The sequence below is a fragment of the Empidonax traillii genome, unplaced genomic scaffold, assembly GCF_003031625.1.
Source record: "Empidonax traillii isolate 1590-97213 ecotype Southwest subspecies unplaced genomic scaffold, ASM303162v1 scaffold2553:size21810, whole genome shotgun sequence".
Classification (NCBI taxonomy): domain Eukaryota; kingdom Metazoa; phylum Chordata; class Aves; order Passeriformes; family Tyrannidae; genus Empidonax; species Empidonax traillii.
Window position 1 is genome coordinate 2,991 of NW_020957746.1, and position 15,774 is coordinate 18,764.

Genomic DNA, 15,774 nt, shown 5'->3' on the forward strand with positions numbered 1-15,774 from the left:
CAAAACCCGGGCTTTGTGGGGTGGCATTTGAAATTTAATGATGTTTTAAGTGGAGAGTGGGAGGTGTGGCTGCTGTGCTGCAGCTCCTGTGTCTGTGTGACACCCAGGGGCCCCTGAGTGACCTGGTGGGGGGACATTTGTGCTTCCAGGGCATCCAGAGGAAACGTCCCTCCGAGGTGCAGAGTGCCCTGCTGAGGCGTCACCTCCTGGAGCTCACCCAGAGCTTCATCATCCCCCTGGTGAGTGAGTGCCAGAGAGTCCCCAGGGGGAGAGGGGAGGCACAGGAGGGTGAGGGGTTTGCCCTTCCCTGGAACAGCCTCAGGAGCATGGAATCCTGGAATGGTTTGGGTGGGAAGGGACCTTTAAACTCCTCCCAGGGACACCTTCCACTAGCCCAGCTTGCTCCAAGCCCCATCCAGGGCTTTTCATGCCAGGGATTCCTCACAAGAGGCTCCTCAGTTGTTGTAACTCCTTTATCACTATTTTAATTTCAAGGGTTTTATTTTTTTCCTAGGAGCACTATATTGCCAGCCTGATGCCTCTGCAGAGAGCCATCACTCCGTGGAAGGTAGGTTGGGTTTTCCAGCTGCTCCTCCTTCCCTGTGACTGCAGGGGTTGGGAATTGTTTCTGGGCACACACTCTGATACTCGGCGTCACATCCCTCCTTGAAGGAAGAGGGTTGTTACTTCTTTAAAACTAAAATAAAGAAGCTGAAGCAAACCTGGGGATGGATGTTCCCTGTGCTGCCCTGAGCTGAGCTTTGGGAATTCAGTTTCAAGGTTAACCTCAAGGTGTTCCCGCAGTTTTATCCTGAGTTTTCATGCTTTGTGCACCTTTTCCAGTGTAAATACAGGCCTCGCTCTCCTGGTTCCTTTGGGAGTTCTCTAACCTGGACTTTGTGTGTGTGCAGAATCCTCCCCAGATCCGTCCTTTCTGCCAGGAGGATTTCATGAAGACCCTGGAACACGCTGGGCCCCAGCTCACCTGTGTGCTCAAGGGGGACTGGTTGGGCCTCTACAGGTAGGATTTGGGTCGTGGATTCTCTTATCCCATTAAGAATTATTAGTTACAATGAACATCAAACCCTGAATCAGGGTTGGGAGCAAAGGGAGGGGTTTGGGGCTGGTCACCTGCAGAACTTATCCTGTAAATTGATTAATTCAGAATGGCCAGGAAGAGCTAAATCCGGGCAGAGTGAACCCGGTGGTTTGTGTATCTCAGTGAGCAGAGACCCTACAGGGGAGTTTGTCCACATGGATAATTAAATATAAATGGGAGGGAAAAGACCGTGCAACGTGAGTGGAAAGAATCCAGAAGCTGGATATTCGGTGGGAAGGGAAAGGAAAAGGGAAAAAAGTCCCAGAAAGTGGTCAGAAACAATAACCAAAGAATTCCAGAGTCCTGGAATGGTTTGCATGGGGAAAGGACCTTAAAGCCCACCCAGTGCCACCCCCTGCCGTGGGCAGGGACACCTTCCACTGGCCCAGGTTGCTCCAAGCCCCATCCAGCCTGGCCTGGGACACTTTCAGGGATGGGGAGTCCCTCTCTGGACACCTGTGCCAGGGCCCCGGCATTCCCAGAGCCGGCTCTGCATCCCCCCTGTCCCCTTCCCAGCGTCACCTCACAGAGCTCTCAGGCACATGGTGGGACGTTGGGTGCCCTGTGCAGGGCCAGCAGTTGGACTGGGTGATCCTAGGGGTTCCCTTCCAGCTCAGGGCATTCCATGATTCCATAATGATTCCTGGCCTCTCTCCCTGCAGGCGTTTCTTCAAGTCCCCGAACTTCGACGGCTGGTTCCGGCAGCGGCACCGGGAGATGACCCACAAGCTGGAGGCCCTTCACCTGGAGGCCATCTGTGAGGCGGTATGTGCCACCCCCAGGGCGTGCAGCAGTGACAGGGGGACCCCTGGGACCCCAGGAGTGAGGGCACTGCTGCCTCGGGCACTGCCTGGTCCTGCTCCCATGGGATCTGTGCCCCCCTCGGGATCACGGCCCTGCCTCGTGTCCCACCTGGGAAAGGGCAGCTCAGCTCCCACGTCCTGCTCCCACTGCTCCTGCCAGCTCTTTGCCATTCCTCAGGCTCTTCCCAAGCCCAGCTGGAAGCACCAAGGGCTTTTAGTTGATTTAGCCCAAATATTAGGAAGAAATTCTTTACTTGGGAGAAGAGAAGGTTCCAGGGAGACCTGAGAGCCCCTTGCAGGACCTGAAGAAGCTCCAGGAGAGCTGGAGAGGGACTGGGGACAAGGGATGGAGGGACAGGACACAGGGAATGGCTTACCAGTGCCAGAGGGCAGGGACAGATGGAATATTGGGAAGGAATTGCTGGCTGGGAGGGTGGGCAGGCCCTGGCCCAGGTTGACCAGAGAAGCTGTGGCTGCCCCTGGATCCCTGGAAGTGTCCAAGGCCAAGTTGGACGGGGCTTGGAGCAACCTGGGCCAGTGGGAGGTGTCCCTGCCCATGGCAGGGATGGCACTGGCTGGGCTTTAAAGTCCCTTTCCCTCCCAAACCATTCCATGATCATCTGTTGCGCTTCCTTAATACCTGATGAAAATAGGGAGGATTTTTGGCAGTGCCTGCTGGGACAATTCCTTGAGCTGAGCAGCTGCTGGAGTCCCCCTGGAGCTCTGGAATCCCTCCAGGTGCCTCTCCAGCTGCTTCCCCCGGCAGCAGGTGCAGGTCCTTGTCCATGGCACTGGAAATGCCAGAGCTGCTCTGGCTGGAAATGGATTGAAATCCCGAGCGCTGCTCCTGCAGGGAAGAGCCTGTCGTGGCCAGGACAGTAGGAAGAGCTCTGTCTGCCTCGTTTGGGAATGAGGATGAGAAACCTGTCCTTACCTTTGTGTCAGGCTTTGCTTAGGGGTATCCCTTTGGGAAATGTCCCTGAGCAAAGGCCCTCTCTCTCTCCGTAGGACATTGTGGCCTGGATGAAGGACAAGTCCGAGGTGGAGATCGTGGACCTGGTGCTCAAACTGAGGGAGAAGCTGGTGAGTTTTCCTGCCCTCTCCCTGCACTTGCTCCTCTCACTGCCCGTGGCAGGGGCAGACCAGGGACGTGGATCGCACCTGTGCCTTGGAGAGCTTTGTTCTCACTGCCTGGAGAACTGGGAAATGGGACAATCGGGAGACTTTGTGTGAAATGCTCAGAGTTCCGAGGATTCTTTGCCTCCCTGAGGCCCAGGGGTGTTTCCTTGTTGTCTCACGTCCCAGACTAAAGGGACCACGTGCCAGAGGCAAAGGCAGAGGGGACAGGGGAACTTGTGAAGGCGTTTTGCAGTGCTGTGTCCCCTCCCTGTGTCCCAGGTGAGAGCCCGGTGCCAGCACCTGCCGGTGAAGGAGGAGACGCTGCGGCGGGTGGGGCTGTACATCGACACCATCATCGGCTCCCTGCCCGAGGACCTGCAGGCTGTGCTGCACCACCCCTGAGCGCAGGGCAGGGCTCCTGGACGGCGAGGGGCGCTCCCAACCCCGCTCCCACCCCGCTCTGGGCAGCTGCAGTTGAGTTTGGAGAGGAAACTCCTTCCCCGATCCCGCCGGCGGGGCCTGGATCTCACCTGGGGTGACCCGGAGCGTGGGTCGGAGCCTGTGCGCTGTTCCCTGCCTGATCCCGCTCCGAGGGGCTGGGCTGGGGCTGGCCACGAGGAATTGTCCCCTGTGTGGCTGCCAGCAGGGCAGCACGTGCCAGGCTGTGCCCGGCCTGTAGTGCCCACTCACACGCCATCCTCGTCTGGGGCATTCCCATTGCCTCATCCTGGCTGGAAGGAGCAGGAGCAGCCCTGGTTGGGGCTCAGGACAGCTCCTGATGATGAGGATGAGGTGAAGAAGCTGTCCCTGCCCTGAGCAGCCTGGCTCATCCCAGCTCAAGCTCCAGCTGCAGGGAGAGGCGGGAGGAGGAATTCTGGACGTGGAAAACTGCTGGATTCTCTCCAGGGCAGAGCCAGAGAAGGAGAGGCTGGTGCATCCCCAAGGATCAGAGCTCTCCAGAGTGCCTGGGATGGCTGCTGGGAGGAGCTGGCTCCAATACCATTCCCTGTGCCTGGAAGGTCAGGTCTGTGCTCCGATGGCAGCCGGGACTGGGGCTGTGCCGGGGGCACTGGGATGGCTGAGCTCACTCAGCTCACTACCTGTTGGAAAATTGGATTTCCACAGCCCATGCCAAGAGGGAATGCACAGGATTGGGCCTTGCTGCTCTGCTCCTGCCTGGGATCCCCTTCCTGCCCTGGAAATGGATTCACTGTGAGCCCTTCAAGGCCTTTGCTGCTCCGTATCTGCATTTCCCCGTCTGGGTGTCTGGCCAGGGCTGAAATTTTTGCCTAACAGAAGGGATTAGGAGGGATCTGGCAGCCTTGTCCTGTCAGAAGCCTTGCTGTGGTTGAACTCGGCACTTTTGCACGTGGCAGGATGGATCCTGCCCAGAGCTGTGGCATTCCCAGTGCTCCCAGTGGAAGCTGCACCGTTTCCATCGCTCTCTGCCCGTTCTTGGAGCTGGGGAGGTGTGGGGGGGGCTCAGAGGTGACTGAACTCCTCCTACCTTCCCCCTCTGGAGCCAGGCACGGAGCAGCAGGAGCCCCCTGGGCCTCCCAGTGCCTCTGCCCTCCCTGGAGCATGGAATTCTATCCAGTATCCTTAGGGACAGTGTATATTGTGTACATAGTCCGTGTGTCCGTGCACAGCTCTGCGGGGCCCTGCTGGCCCCAAACACTCTGTAAAGTAGAAAATACTAGTTTGAAAAAAAAACAAACAAAAAAACCCCAAAACAAACCTGAAGGCAAGATGGGGCCTGGTTTGGAGTCTGTGGAGTTTATTTGGTTTGGGGTGGGGCTGTCCCTGCTGTGGGGTTTGGTCACTCCTGGCCATCAGCATCCGAGTCCTCCGGGGTGTTCACAGCACCTGCCTGGTGTGTGTCCCTCTGCCCTGCCCAGGGCAGGGAGCCATGGAATCATTTGGGTTGGAAAATCCCCTGAGCCCAGGGAGTCCAACCATCCCCCAGCACTGCCAAGGCCACCACTGACCCGTGTCCCCAAGTGCCACATCCACAGGGCTTTGAGATCCCTCCAGGGAGCTCCACTGGGGGACTCCCCCATCATCCTGTAGCTGTTCCTCAGCAGCCCAAATTTCCTCCTTCTGGCATTATCACTCTCAATGATGCATTTTTAGTTTTGCATTTCTCCCAAGCCCCATCTCCTGCAAACTCATTATCGTGGAAACCAAAATGGTTTGGGTGGGAAGGGACTTTAAAGATCATCTCCTGATGTTCCACCCCTGCCATGGGCAGGGACACCTTCCACTGGCCCAGGTTGCTCCAAGTCCTGTCCAACCTGCCCTTGGACACTTCCAGGGATCCAGGGGCAGCCACAGATGCTCTGCCCAACCTGGGCCAGGGCCTGCCCACCCTCCCAGCCAGCAATTCCTTCCCAATATCCCATCTATCCCTGCCCTCTGGCACTGGGAAGCCATTCCCTGTGTCCTGTCCCTCCAGGCCACTGTAAATAGTCTCCCTCCAGGATCATCCTTTTCCCTTTCCTCCACACTGTCCATTTTTCTCTCTGCCCCCTTCACCTCCCACCAGGTTTTCAGCCCTGCCCCGTTCCCAAATCCCGGCTTATCCGAGCCATTGTGTAGAGTAAAAAATGCCTTAAAAACTCTGCAGTTTGATTAAATCCCTGTTTAACAGCTCCAGGTCTCAACGGGGGACACTCATTTCACTGTGGGAACCTGCCCAGCACCTCCTGTGCCCTCAAACCTTTCCAGACACGAGGGACCAAGTCCAGGGAGACCCTGCCCGGACAGGGAGCTGTGGGAGCTGTCCCTGCCCATGGCACGGGGGTGGCACTGGATGAGCTTTACATCCCTTCCCACCCAAACCACTCCGTGATTCCATGAGCAGCCAGGGACGTGCAGATCCTGCCTGGGCTCTGGGCAGCCCGGGGGGAGCGGGCAGGAGCTCAGGGAACAGCCCCCAGGGACTCGGGGAACAGCCCCCAGGGACTCGGGGAACAGCCCCCAGGGAATCAGGGAACAGCCCCCAGGGACTCGTCGTAGAAAGCCTGGAGGCCCCGGGGGGGCTGCAGGGGGGTGCTCCTGCCCAGCACCTCCCGACGGAAGTTTTCCCTCGTCCAGCCATAAACCAAACTGTGCAGGAAGCCCTGGAGGGACACGGTCAGGGCCTGGGGGAGAGAGAGAGAGAGGGCAGGGCCAGTGCTGCCGTTCCCTGTCCCTGCAGACCCCCGGGACCGGCCCGGGTCAGGTGACACAGGGACAGGTGACACAGGGACATGGGAGGTGTCTCCCCTCTTGATGTGGTTAATTAAACCACATCACCCCCCCCTGGGAGGAGCCAAGGGGTGAAACCCTAACCTCCAACCCGGTGGGAAGAGCCAGGCTAGGCCCAGGGCTGTGTCCTCACCCTGTGGCCAGCGGGGACCAGGCTGTCCCCAAGCCCTGTCACAGCCCCTGGCCCTGCGGGGCCCAGCACCACTGACACATTGGGGTGGGGACAAAAGCCCGGCTCGGGAGCCCTGGAAATGGGGTTTTACTCACCGCAGCAACGTAGAGGACGAAGACAGAGGCAGGTTTGATGCTGGTGAAGGAGAGGAGGGTGAGAAGGAAGGCTGTGGGTGGGAGACAGGAGGACACTTTTTGGTGGGACATCCCCCCGCCGTGACCCTGCAGGGCCGTGGGGGCCCTGGGACACCCCCACCCGGACTTGCCTGGCGTCCAGCAGAGCAGGAAGACCAGCTGGAAGCAGCGGGAGGCTTTGCTGGCGCTGCAGCTGCTCCCACCCCCGAAGCCCCCGTCCCTCTCCAGGGGCAGCAAAGGCACCGCGACGGTCCCGCGGCAGCGGAGCCTCACCTGGCGGTACAGGAGCTGGGGAGGGGTCCCGGGGGGGTCAGCGGGGCTGTCCCGGCCCCCAAACCCAGCCCTGCCCCGCGCCCTCACCGTGCAGCAGCCAAGCACCAGCAGCAGGTACAGGAGGAAGATGATTTTCCCCGCCAGCCCCACGTCGTTCTCAACGATGTACTGGGAAGGGAACGGGAACTCCGTGGGGCCGGGTCAGCCCTGCCCCGAGCTGTGCCGTGACCCCACGGCCTGGGAGCTGCCGGAGCTGCCCCTGTGGCTCTGCTGGAACGGGGGCACGGGGACACCCCTGTCCCGGCCTTCCAACAGGGCCTGCGACCCCTGAAGCCCCCCGCCCCGGCAGGGAGGGACGGGCAGCCAGCAGTGCTCACCTGGTAGCAGATATCCTGAGCACTGTGGATGAGGAGCAGGCAGCTGGAAGGAAAAGGACGGAGGATACTGCTGGTGGTCCCCAAATCCCCCACCCCGTCCCCAAATGCCCAAACCTAAATACTCCAACCACAAATCCCCCACACCAACCAAAAATGTCCCAATCCCCACCCCAAACCTAGAACTCCAACCCCAAATCCCCCCCCCCCGCTACCCTAAATACCCCAGCCCCAAATCCCCCAGCCCAAAGCCTCCACCCCCGATAGTGTCCCGTGGAGGACAGGGAGGGGGTGTCCCCCGCCCCGCCCTGTGTCCGAACCTGGAGCAGTAGAGCCCGAAGGTGTCGTGGGAGCCGTTCCGTTTCCAGGGCACCACGGGGGCGATGTCGGTGCCGGAGGAGCCGCGGGCGAGGAGCTGCCCCAGGAGCGTCAGTGCCGGCACCAGCCTTGGGGGAGAGGGAGGGGGGTTGTCCCGGGATATCCTGGGACAGCCCGGGGCGGGGGGCGTCGAGAGGGGCACTTACCAGGCCAGGACGTAGGGAATTCCCTGCCATGCGCTCTCCAGGCACCGGCTCTGCTCCTGCGGGAGGATCCTGCTCTGAGCCGGGGCTGCAGGATCCAGCCCTCCTTCCATCGGGATGAGGGGAACCCCCAGTGCCCCAGGGAATAGGGCTGTCCTGGATCCCCCCACTGCCCCCCGGGTCCTGGCAGGGCCATGTGTGGGCAGGGAGATGCCCGGCTCACACGGGTGGGGTCACGGACCTGCAGCGCTGCCGGGGGCCGGGCTCTGCCGCCGAGGACGGTGCGATAGGACTCGTAGGCGTAGACAACGACCATGAGGAACGAGACGGAGTAGAAGGTCTGGAGGAGGAGAGGGAGTCGGTCCTGCTGTGCACAGCGCCCCCAGGGCACCTTCCCCCTTCCCTCTGCACCCCGATGCCGCACCACCCCCTTCCCTCCCCGTGCCCTGCAGCCCACACTATCCCTCCAGCCCCTTCCCTCCTCCTGCCTCCGCGGAGGGACCGGGTGGCCTCTCGGGGCCGGCAGCACTGACCACCCCCGGGCCCCCTGTCCGTCCATCCCAGCCCGCAGACGGGGCCCAGGGGGGTCCCGGCCCCCGGTGCCCTCTTACCGTGACCAGCATCCTCCCGTAGGGACAGGCGGCGTACGCGGGGACAGCGAGCGGCGCCGGCAGCAGCTGCAGCGTGGCCGTGCCCAGCAGGGCAGCGGCAGCCAGGAGATCTGCCAGGGCCAGCAGGGACAAGGGCCGCAGCTGGGGAGGGGGCACGGCGTCAGCTCGGATGGCAGAGTTCCCCCCCTGAGCTTCCACGACCCTCCGCGGGCTGGCACCGGCTGCTCCCGGGGGGCTGGAGGGAGTGCTGGACATCCTGCATCTCCTGCCCCCCTCCCGTGGTTGGCCTGGCTTTGCCTCGGGGCCCTGTGCTCCTGGAAGCTGCTGGCGCTCACCTGGATGTGGCAGTACGGGTGGTGGCACTCACCTGGGTGCTCAGGAGCCGATGACACTCACCTGGATGTGGCAGCACCGCCCCTGACGGGAGGCGACAGCGAGGATGGATCCGCTGCCCAGGAGGCTGGAAAAGACGGGGTTGGTGACAAATGTCCCGGCAGGGCTGGTGACGAATTTCACCAGCAGAGCTGCTGCCAAGCCCCGGTTCCAGCTCCGGTAGCGGGGGGAGGGAGATTCTAGGACCCACCTGAGCAGCGCGGCCGGGAGGGAGATTCCCATCAGCAGCAGGACCTGAAGGAGACACGCAGGGAGCGAGGGCTCAGGAGTCCCGGAGCGGGACCACTCCGGGAACCTCGGCGGCCCCACGGCTCGAGGGGGTGTGGAGCCCCACGGCACGGCCAGACTCGCTCCCTCGGGCATCCCTGGACGAAGCCGGTGCCCAAAACCACCGGGAAAACTGTTTCCTCGGAGAGGCTGTGCCAGGACTGAGGGGGCAAGTGGAAGGTTCGGGGCCTTCTTCCCCGAGAAAGGCCAGCCCCTCGGCGGTGGCTGCACGGGGTGGTGGGGTTCCTGCTCCATCCTCCTGAGTTTTCCTCCTGAGATTCCCTCCACAGCTTCCCTCGCCCGAGGCTGGGGAGCGCCAAGAAGCCGCGTCCCGCCCGGGGCAGCGCCCGGAGCGGCTCCCAGACGGCGCTGCTGGAGCTGCCGCCGAGGAACCGGAGCGACCGCCGGGGCCGGGTGGATGTCGGGGCTGAGTCACCGGGACAGCGGGGCAGGAGCCCGGGAAGAGCCGCTCCGGCCCAGGGCGAGCCCTGCCCGGTGGGCCGGGACCCCTTTGCCGGTCCCAGCGCGGCCGCAGCTCCGGCGTGGTGGGGGGGACCCCCCTCAGCCAGGGTTTGTTGGAATGGGATCTGAGCGCTCGGCAGCGGCATTCCCGGCTCTCTAGAGGGCTTCCCGCGCGCACGTGGATTTACCTGCGTGTCCGAGAGAGCCCACGGCTGTTCCTCTGCGTTGGCCATGGCCGTGGGGGGTGCCCGGAGCCTTCCCGGCTCCTCCTGCACTGGGCACAGCCCGGGATGGACCGGCAGCGCTGGCACTGGAGCAGCTCCGCTGCCGCTGCTGTCCGGGTTCGCTCCACACCCTCTGTGGGCACCCGGGCACGGCGCAGCAGGAGGAACCTGCCCAGCCGGGGCAGGAGGAGCTTCCCCGAGGTGCGGGCGGATCATCCCAGCCCTGGGAGCGGGGAGGGATCAGCACCTTGGCTGGGGAGCCCAGGAGAGCACTTGGACACCCCTCGGCATGTGGGGAGGGAGGGAACGGCACCGAGAGCTCCTTGTCCTGCTGGAGGAGCCCAGAGAGGCCCCGGAGCTGCTCCCAGGGCTGGATCCCTCTGCTCTGGAGCCAGGCTGGGACAGCTGGGGGGGATTCACCTGGAGAAGAGAAGGCTCCAGGGAGACCTAAGAGCCCCTGCCAGGGCCTAAAGGGGCTCCAGGAGAGCTGGAGAGGGACTGGGGACAAGGGGTGGAGGGACAGGACACAGGGAATGGCTTCCCACTGCCAGAGGGCAGGGATAGATGGGATATTGGGAAGGAATTGCTGGCTGGGAGGGTGGGCAGGCCCTGGCACAGGTTGGGCAGAGAAGCTGTGGCTGCCCCTGGATCCCTGGAAGTGTCCAAGGCTGGGTTGCAGCAACCTGGGCTAGTGGGAGGTGTCCCTGCCCATGGCAGGGGGTGGCACTGGATGGGCTTTAAGGTCCCTTCCCACCCAAACCTTCCTGGGATTCTCAGTGCCAGACTCCTCTTCATCTTCTCCCTCGCACAGATCCAGCACTGACGGTGCAGGAGTGAAGCATTCCCATCCCCACGCTCACATGGACCTTGGGAAATGAAGGGATTTAGTAATTTGGTCATAGCCTTAAGCCCAAGGATGTTCTGATCTCCAAGCACTGCCCGGCCCATCACCAACAGCCACCAGAGTCCTGCCTCAAACAGGGATTTACCTTTATTTCAGGGATATTGGTTGAAGGAAGAGAGGGAAGAGGGAGGGAGGGATGTGGGGGAAGGCCTGAGCCAGGGAGGGAGGAGCCAGGGAGGGAGAGGGGTTGGAGGGAGCAGGGGGAGCACCAGGAGAGCTGATGAGGGTGACAGTAACACAGGGGACTCACTTTGGCAGCTCCTGAAGCTGCTCCCAGGCAGCTGCTTCCTTGTTTTCCTCCATCGCCTACGGATGGACCAGGAGATCCACGGACAGTGGATCTGTGTGCTCCCAACTGGATCCCACCTTGCTCCCCTGCTCCCAGCTGGGACCCCCCCACCTTGATCCCCGTCTCCCAGATGGATCCCATCTCGTTCCTTCCCTCCCAGCTGGATCCCACACTGATCCCCACCACACCTGGGATCCATTCCAGGCGTCTTCATCCTCCAGGAGAGCACAAGGCAGAGGGAGAACAGGGATCATCCCCTCAGCCTGAGCAGCAAAGCTGAAGGTTCTGCCCAGGGCACGTTTTCCCTGAGGACTCTTTTGAGGAGAAATTGGCACGAGGGGCTGAGTTAGTGGGAGTGGAATCCAGGGAATCTGGCTGCTGGCAGGACCAGGACAGCCAAGGAGGCAAGGAGGGATGTTGCACCCCAGGGTCCCTGTCCCAGGATCGCTGTCCCAGGCCACTGGTGGGTCCCCTGGGATGGGCTGGGGACGTGGGAGACCCCCAGTCTGTCCCCCTGGGGACACGGCAGCTCCCCTTTTGCCAGCCCAGGGACAGGGAACATCCAGGCCCTTCCCTGAGCTGTGAGGGGACACAGCACATCCCTCCTCCAGACTGATGCTCCTACAGCTCCCAGAGCTCCAACTCCAAGGGCAGGGCAGGATCCTGCCGTGGGATTGGAGTTTTTGCTGTGCCAGCTGCCACAGAAATTAGGGAAGAACCTCCAGGTCTCAGCAGGCCCTGCTTGGAGCTGCCATCCCCTGCCCCCCCCCACTCCACCCCAGCAGGAACAGGGCCTTCCTTCCAGGAACAGCACTGCACAGCAGCAAAACTTCCCTGGAACTCCCAGAAACGAGGAGAGGGGAACCTATTCCAGCCTTTCCTCTGCTTCCTGCTCCCAAACAGGGTCAGGCAGCTCCAATTCCTGCTCAGCCACGTGGCACCTTGGGGTGGGGAATCATCCCTGGCACCATCACAGGCTCCACTTCGACACCCAGGAGATGCCTTCTCCTTCTGGAATCACTGAGAATTCCAGAGAGGATCCCTGGGCAGGAAGGAGAGCATACCCGAGCCGTGGGACGGGCCTGGGGCTACATCCACCTTGAATTTCTTCTGGAGAAGAAACTTCAGGGAAAATGCTCAAGATTTTCTGCATTAAGCCTCATCCTCTTGAGCCTTTCATGGTCTGGTGCTATTTTAGCTCCATCTAAAGTGCTTCCCACCCTCCTTTTAATCCTTGGAGCCATGAGCCCGGTTGGAGTTTGAAGATCCGAGCGAGTTCCACTCTAACCCACGCCTGGCAGGTCGGGATTATTTTAAAATCATCCTTAAAAAAACATCAGGATCTTCAATTGCATGGGTTTTAAACCAAGTCCCAACTCAGAGCAAATTCCCACGCCAGGGTGGAAGAGCTGGCACAATTCCACCGCAAATTGGTGCCACAAACACCAGTTAAAGCCCAAACCTCGACAGGGAGCTCTGGGCGCTGTCGGGAGGAGCTTTCACCACGAGCAAAGCGGTTTTGGTCAATCACTGGGGACGTTCTCACGGAAAAAGGAGTCAGAGCTGCCCCCTCATCTCTTCCCATGGAGCCACCAGCCGCCCTGGGCCGAGCGCTGGGTGATGCTGAGCTTCTCCTCGGGGCTGAAGTGCAGGATGGTGAGGATGGCCGTGAGCGTCTGCTGCCGGCCCCGCGCGTCGGGCAGCGTCAGGAACCGGTACACGATGTTCTTCAGGTACTCCAGGTTGGCCCCTTCCCTGCTCCTGTCCCGGAAGTTCTTCTGGATTTCGCTCTGCAGGGCCGCCACCTCCTCGCGGTGCTTCTCCTCCTGGGCCAGGGCCTTCTCGCGGAGCTGGTGCAGCTGCGCCTCCAGGCCGTGCCGGTGCTTGCGCAGCGCCGCCACCTCCACCTCCTTGCGCGCCAGCTGCTCCGCGTACAGGAAGAAGGTGGGCTCGGAGCCGGAGGGCAGGGGAAGATCCTGCGGGAGAACCTCGCCGGAGTCGCGGCCGGGGCAGTCGCCGCGGGGGCCGTCGGGGTCGGCGCGGGGGGCCTGGAGCGGGTGGGGCAGCGCCAGGGCCCGCAGGCGCTCCAGCTCCTGGTCCTTCTCGGCCAGCACGGCCAGCGCCCGCTCCCGCTGCTTGTGCATCTCCTCCTCCAGGCGCAGCGCCCGCTCCCGGTACTCCAGCTGGCACCTCTCCAGCTCCTGCCGGTGCAGCTGCTGCAGCTGGGACAGCTCCTGCTTCTTGGCCTCCACCTCCTGCCGGTGCCGCCTCTCCGCGTCGTCCGAGGCCAGCTGGAGCGCCACGTACTTCTCCTTGAGCTCCGCCAGCTGCTCCTGGGCCTCCTCCAGCTCCTTGGCCAGGTTGATGTCCTTGCTGGACTTGTTCTTGAGGACCAGCTGGGCCCTCACCTTGTAGCGCTCGAACTCCTCCTTCAGCTGCCTCAGCTCCTGCTGGTAGTACCCGGCCGTGGCCTTCTCGCCGTCCCCAGAGCCCCTGGGCAGCTCCGGCTCGCACGGCTCCTCCACGTCCGCCTGGCTCTTCCCGGTGGCCGCCTGCAGGAGCTTCTTCAGCTTCTCCATCTTGTCCTTGAGGACGTTCACGTCCAGGTTGGCCTCCTCGCCGTGGATGTCCCCCGGGGCCCGGCTGGAGGCGGCGATGGCCAAGGTCTTGTTCTCCAGGTCCAGCTGCACGATGCGGTCCTTGAGCTTCTGGATGACCTGCTGGTCCTTCTGCTTGGCCTTCTCGTAGGTGCCCAGCAGCTCGGACGCCTGGGACACCTGAGCCTCCAGGTCGGCCACGCGCCGCTCCTCCATCTGCGCGCGGTGCCGGAGCTGCTCCTCGGCCTGGGCGGTCTGGGGGCACGGATGGGGCAGGGTCAGGGCAGCATGGGGGGCACAGGGAGCTCAGCCCCGCTCTGCCCCACCCCAAACCACTGCGGGGCCTCCCCTTCCCCCGGGAATCCCGCAGGAGACACCTCCCGGCCTCAGCTTTTTGGGGACTTGTGTATTTGGAATCATGGAATGGTTTGGGTGGGAAGGGACCCTCAAGGTCCTCTGTTCCCACCCCCTGCCACTAGATCCACTACTCCCACGGATCCTCTACCAGACCAGGTTGCTCCACACCCCGTCCAACCTGCTCTTGGACACTTCCAGGGATCCAGGGGCAGCCACAGATGGATGCTCTGGGCAGCCTAAGCCAGGGCCTCCCCACCCTCCCAGCCAGCAATTCCTTCCCAGTCTCCCATATAACCCTGCCCTCTGGCACTGGGAAGTCATTCCTTGTGTCCTGTCCCTCCAGGCCCTTGTCCAAAGTGGACTCTGATGGACTGGGAGGGGAAATTTGGCTCCTCCAGCCCCAAACCCTTCCCAAATCCCTGAACACACCCCCCCCCCCATTCCCAGCCAGGACTCACCTTCTTCATCTCCTGCACCAACTGCACCTGGAAGTGGTTCTTGAGCCCGGCCATCTCTTCTTGGAGCTGCTGGATGCGGGGGTCAGCCTTGCTGTTCTCCTCCCGGACGCCCTGCAGCTCCCTCTTCAGCTCCTCCAGCTCCTGGCTCAGCTGCCGCACGTGCTGCTCGTGGCCCTGCGCCCGCTCGGGTGCCCCCGCCCTGCCCGGGGGCGCGTCCCGGCCCTGCTCCAGCCGCAGCTCGGCGTCGCGGCGCAGCTCCCGCTCGGCCCGCAGCAGCTCCTGCAGCTCCCGCAGCATCTCGGCGTGGTCGCCCTGCTCCCGCGCCCGCTCGTGCTGCTGCGCGATCAGCCGGGCCTTGGTCTCGGCCAGCTGCTCCCGCAGCCCCCCCAGCTCCTGCGCCAGCCGCTCCGCCTCGGCCCGCGCCCGCCGCGCCGCCTCCTCCAGCTCCTGCCGCACCTGCCGCTTGTCCGCCTGGTACGAGGCCTCCATGCGCGACTTCTCCTGCGTCACCGTGGCCAGGGCGCTCGTCAGGGTGGCCAGCTGGGCCTTCAGCTGCAGGAGCCTCCGCTCGGACTCGCCGGGGTCCCCCTCGGGGCCGGGGGGCTCCTCGGCTCTCTGGGCCGCGGGCCTGTCGTCCTCGGGCCCCGCGTCGGCCCCGGTGGCGCAGCTCACGCTGCTCGTGGTGGCCGCAGCGTCCCCGGCGCTGGTGGTGTCCCCTGTGCTGCTGCTCACACTGGTCCCACTGGCCCCCGTGTCCCTGCTGGCCCCGCTGGCCCCCGTGTCCCTGCTGGCCCCGCTGGCCGCGGTGTCGGCACTGGTAGCCGTGCCCGTGCTGTCCTCGCTGTGCTCGGAGCTCCGGTCGTCCAGGGGGTCCCTGGGGCCGGGCGCCGGGAGGTGGCCCTCGTGGGACACGGAGAGCACCTTCAGGCTGGCCTCCAGCGCCTCCTTCTCCTTGAGCAGGCTCTTATAGGCCAGCACCACGTCCTTGAGCCGCGCCTGGTACCGCAGCAGCTGCTGCTTCTGCTCCTCGATGGTGTCCAGCAGGTCCTTCCTGCTGGGGCCGCCCCCAAAGCTCATCCCGAACTTCTCCATGGCCTGGGCGGTCTGCGGAAGGGAACAGGGAAAGAGGGGGAAAGAAATGTTTGGGATGGAAAGGAGAGGGTGGGTGGGCTGGAATGTCATCCTGGAACACCCCCAACTCCCCCCCCCCCAGGACACCAAAGGAGCAGGAACATCATCCTGAACCACTCCCAGGACCCTCATGTTGACCCACCCCGGACACCACTGTGCCACCCTCCCCCCCAGGGCCCTCATCCTGACCCCCTCAGGACCATCCTGATGCACCCAGACCCCACATCCTGACCCCCCCACGGACCCACATCCCGACCTCCCCACGGACCCTCATCCTGGAACTCCCAACCTGACCCTTTCAAGACCACCCTGAGCCCCCAGGACCCCCACTCTGACC

General features: G+C 62.9%; 2 protein-coding genes across 2 annotated transcripts in view; one reads left to right on the top strand and one right to left on the bottom strand.

Moving 5' to 3' along the window:
- The window catches only part of LOC114072045 (protein DENND6B-like), a gene marked incomplete at its 5' end in the record, with an annotated part of 6,994 nt that extends 2,680 nt beyond the window's left edge, over positions 1 to 4,314 (top strand). The window contains 6 exons of the mRNA XM_027909960.1: positions 150 to 239; positions 515 to 568; positions 912 to 1,021; positions 1,762 to 1,864; positions 2,911 to 2,985; positions 3,301 to 4,314. Coding sequence (XP_027765761.1) covers positions 150 to 239; positions 515 to 568; positions 912 to 1,021; positions 1,762 to 1,864; positions 2,911 to 2,985; positions 3,301 to 3,423 — 555 coding nt within the window. The remainder of the gene's footprint in view (positions 1 to 149; positions 240 to 514; positions 569 to 911; positions 1,022 to 1,761; positions 1,865 to 2,910; positions 2,986 to 3,300) is intronic.
- Positions 4,315 to 11,591: 7,277 nt separating this feature from the next.
- On the bottom strand, positions 11,592 to 15,497 carry GCC1 (GRIP and coiled-coil domain containing 1). The gene is made up of 2 exons (XM_027909963.1): positions 14,307 to 15,497; positions 11,592 to 13,746 (listed from the first exon to the last, which is right to left on the bottom strand). Exons 1-2 carry the CDS (start codon positions 15,486 to 15,488, stop codon positions 12,466 to 12,468), a joined length of 2,463 nt encoding a protein of 820 aa, XP_027765764.1. The 5' UTR covers positions 15,489 to 15,497; the 3' UTR covers positions 11,592 to 12,465.
- Between the last annotated feature and the right edge of the window lie 277 nt (positions 15,498 to 15,774).

What these genes read in the sequence shown, in the direction of transcription:
- GCC1 (XM_027909963.1), bottom strand. Translation starts at nt 15,488, where the DNA reads ATGACATTCCAGCCCACCCACCCTCTCCTTTCCATCCCAAACATTTCT. An exon ending in TGGTGCAGGAGATGAAGAAG is followed by an intron (nt 13,747 to 14,306) that starts GTGAGTCCTGGC and finishes CCGTGCCCCCAG; the next exon opens with ACCGCCCAGGCCGAGGAGCA.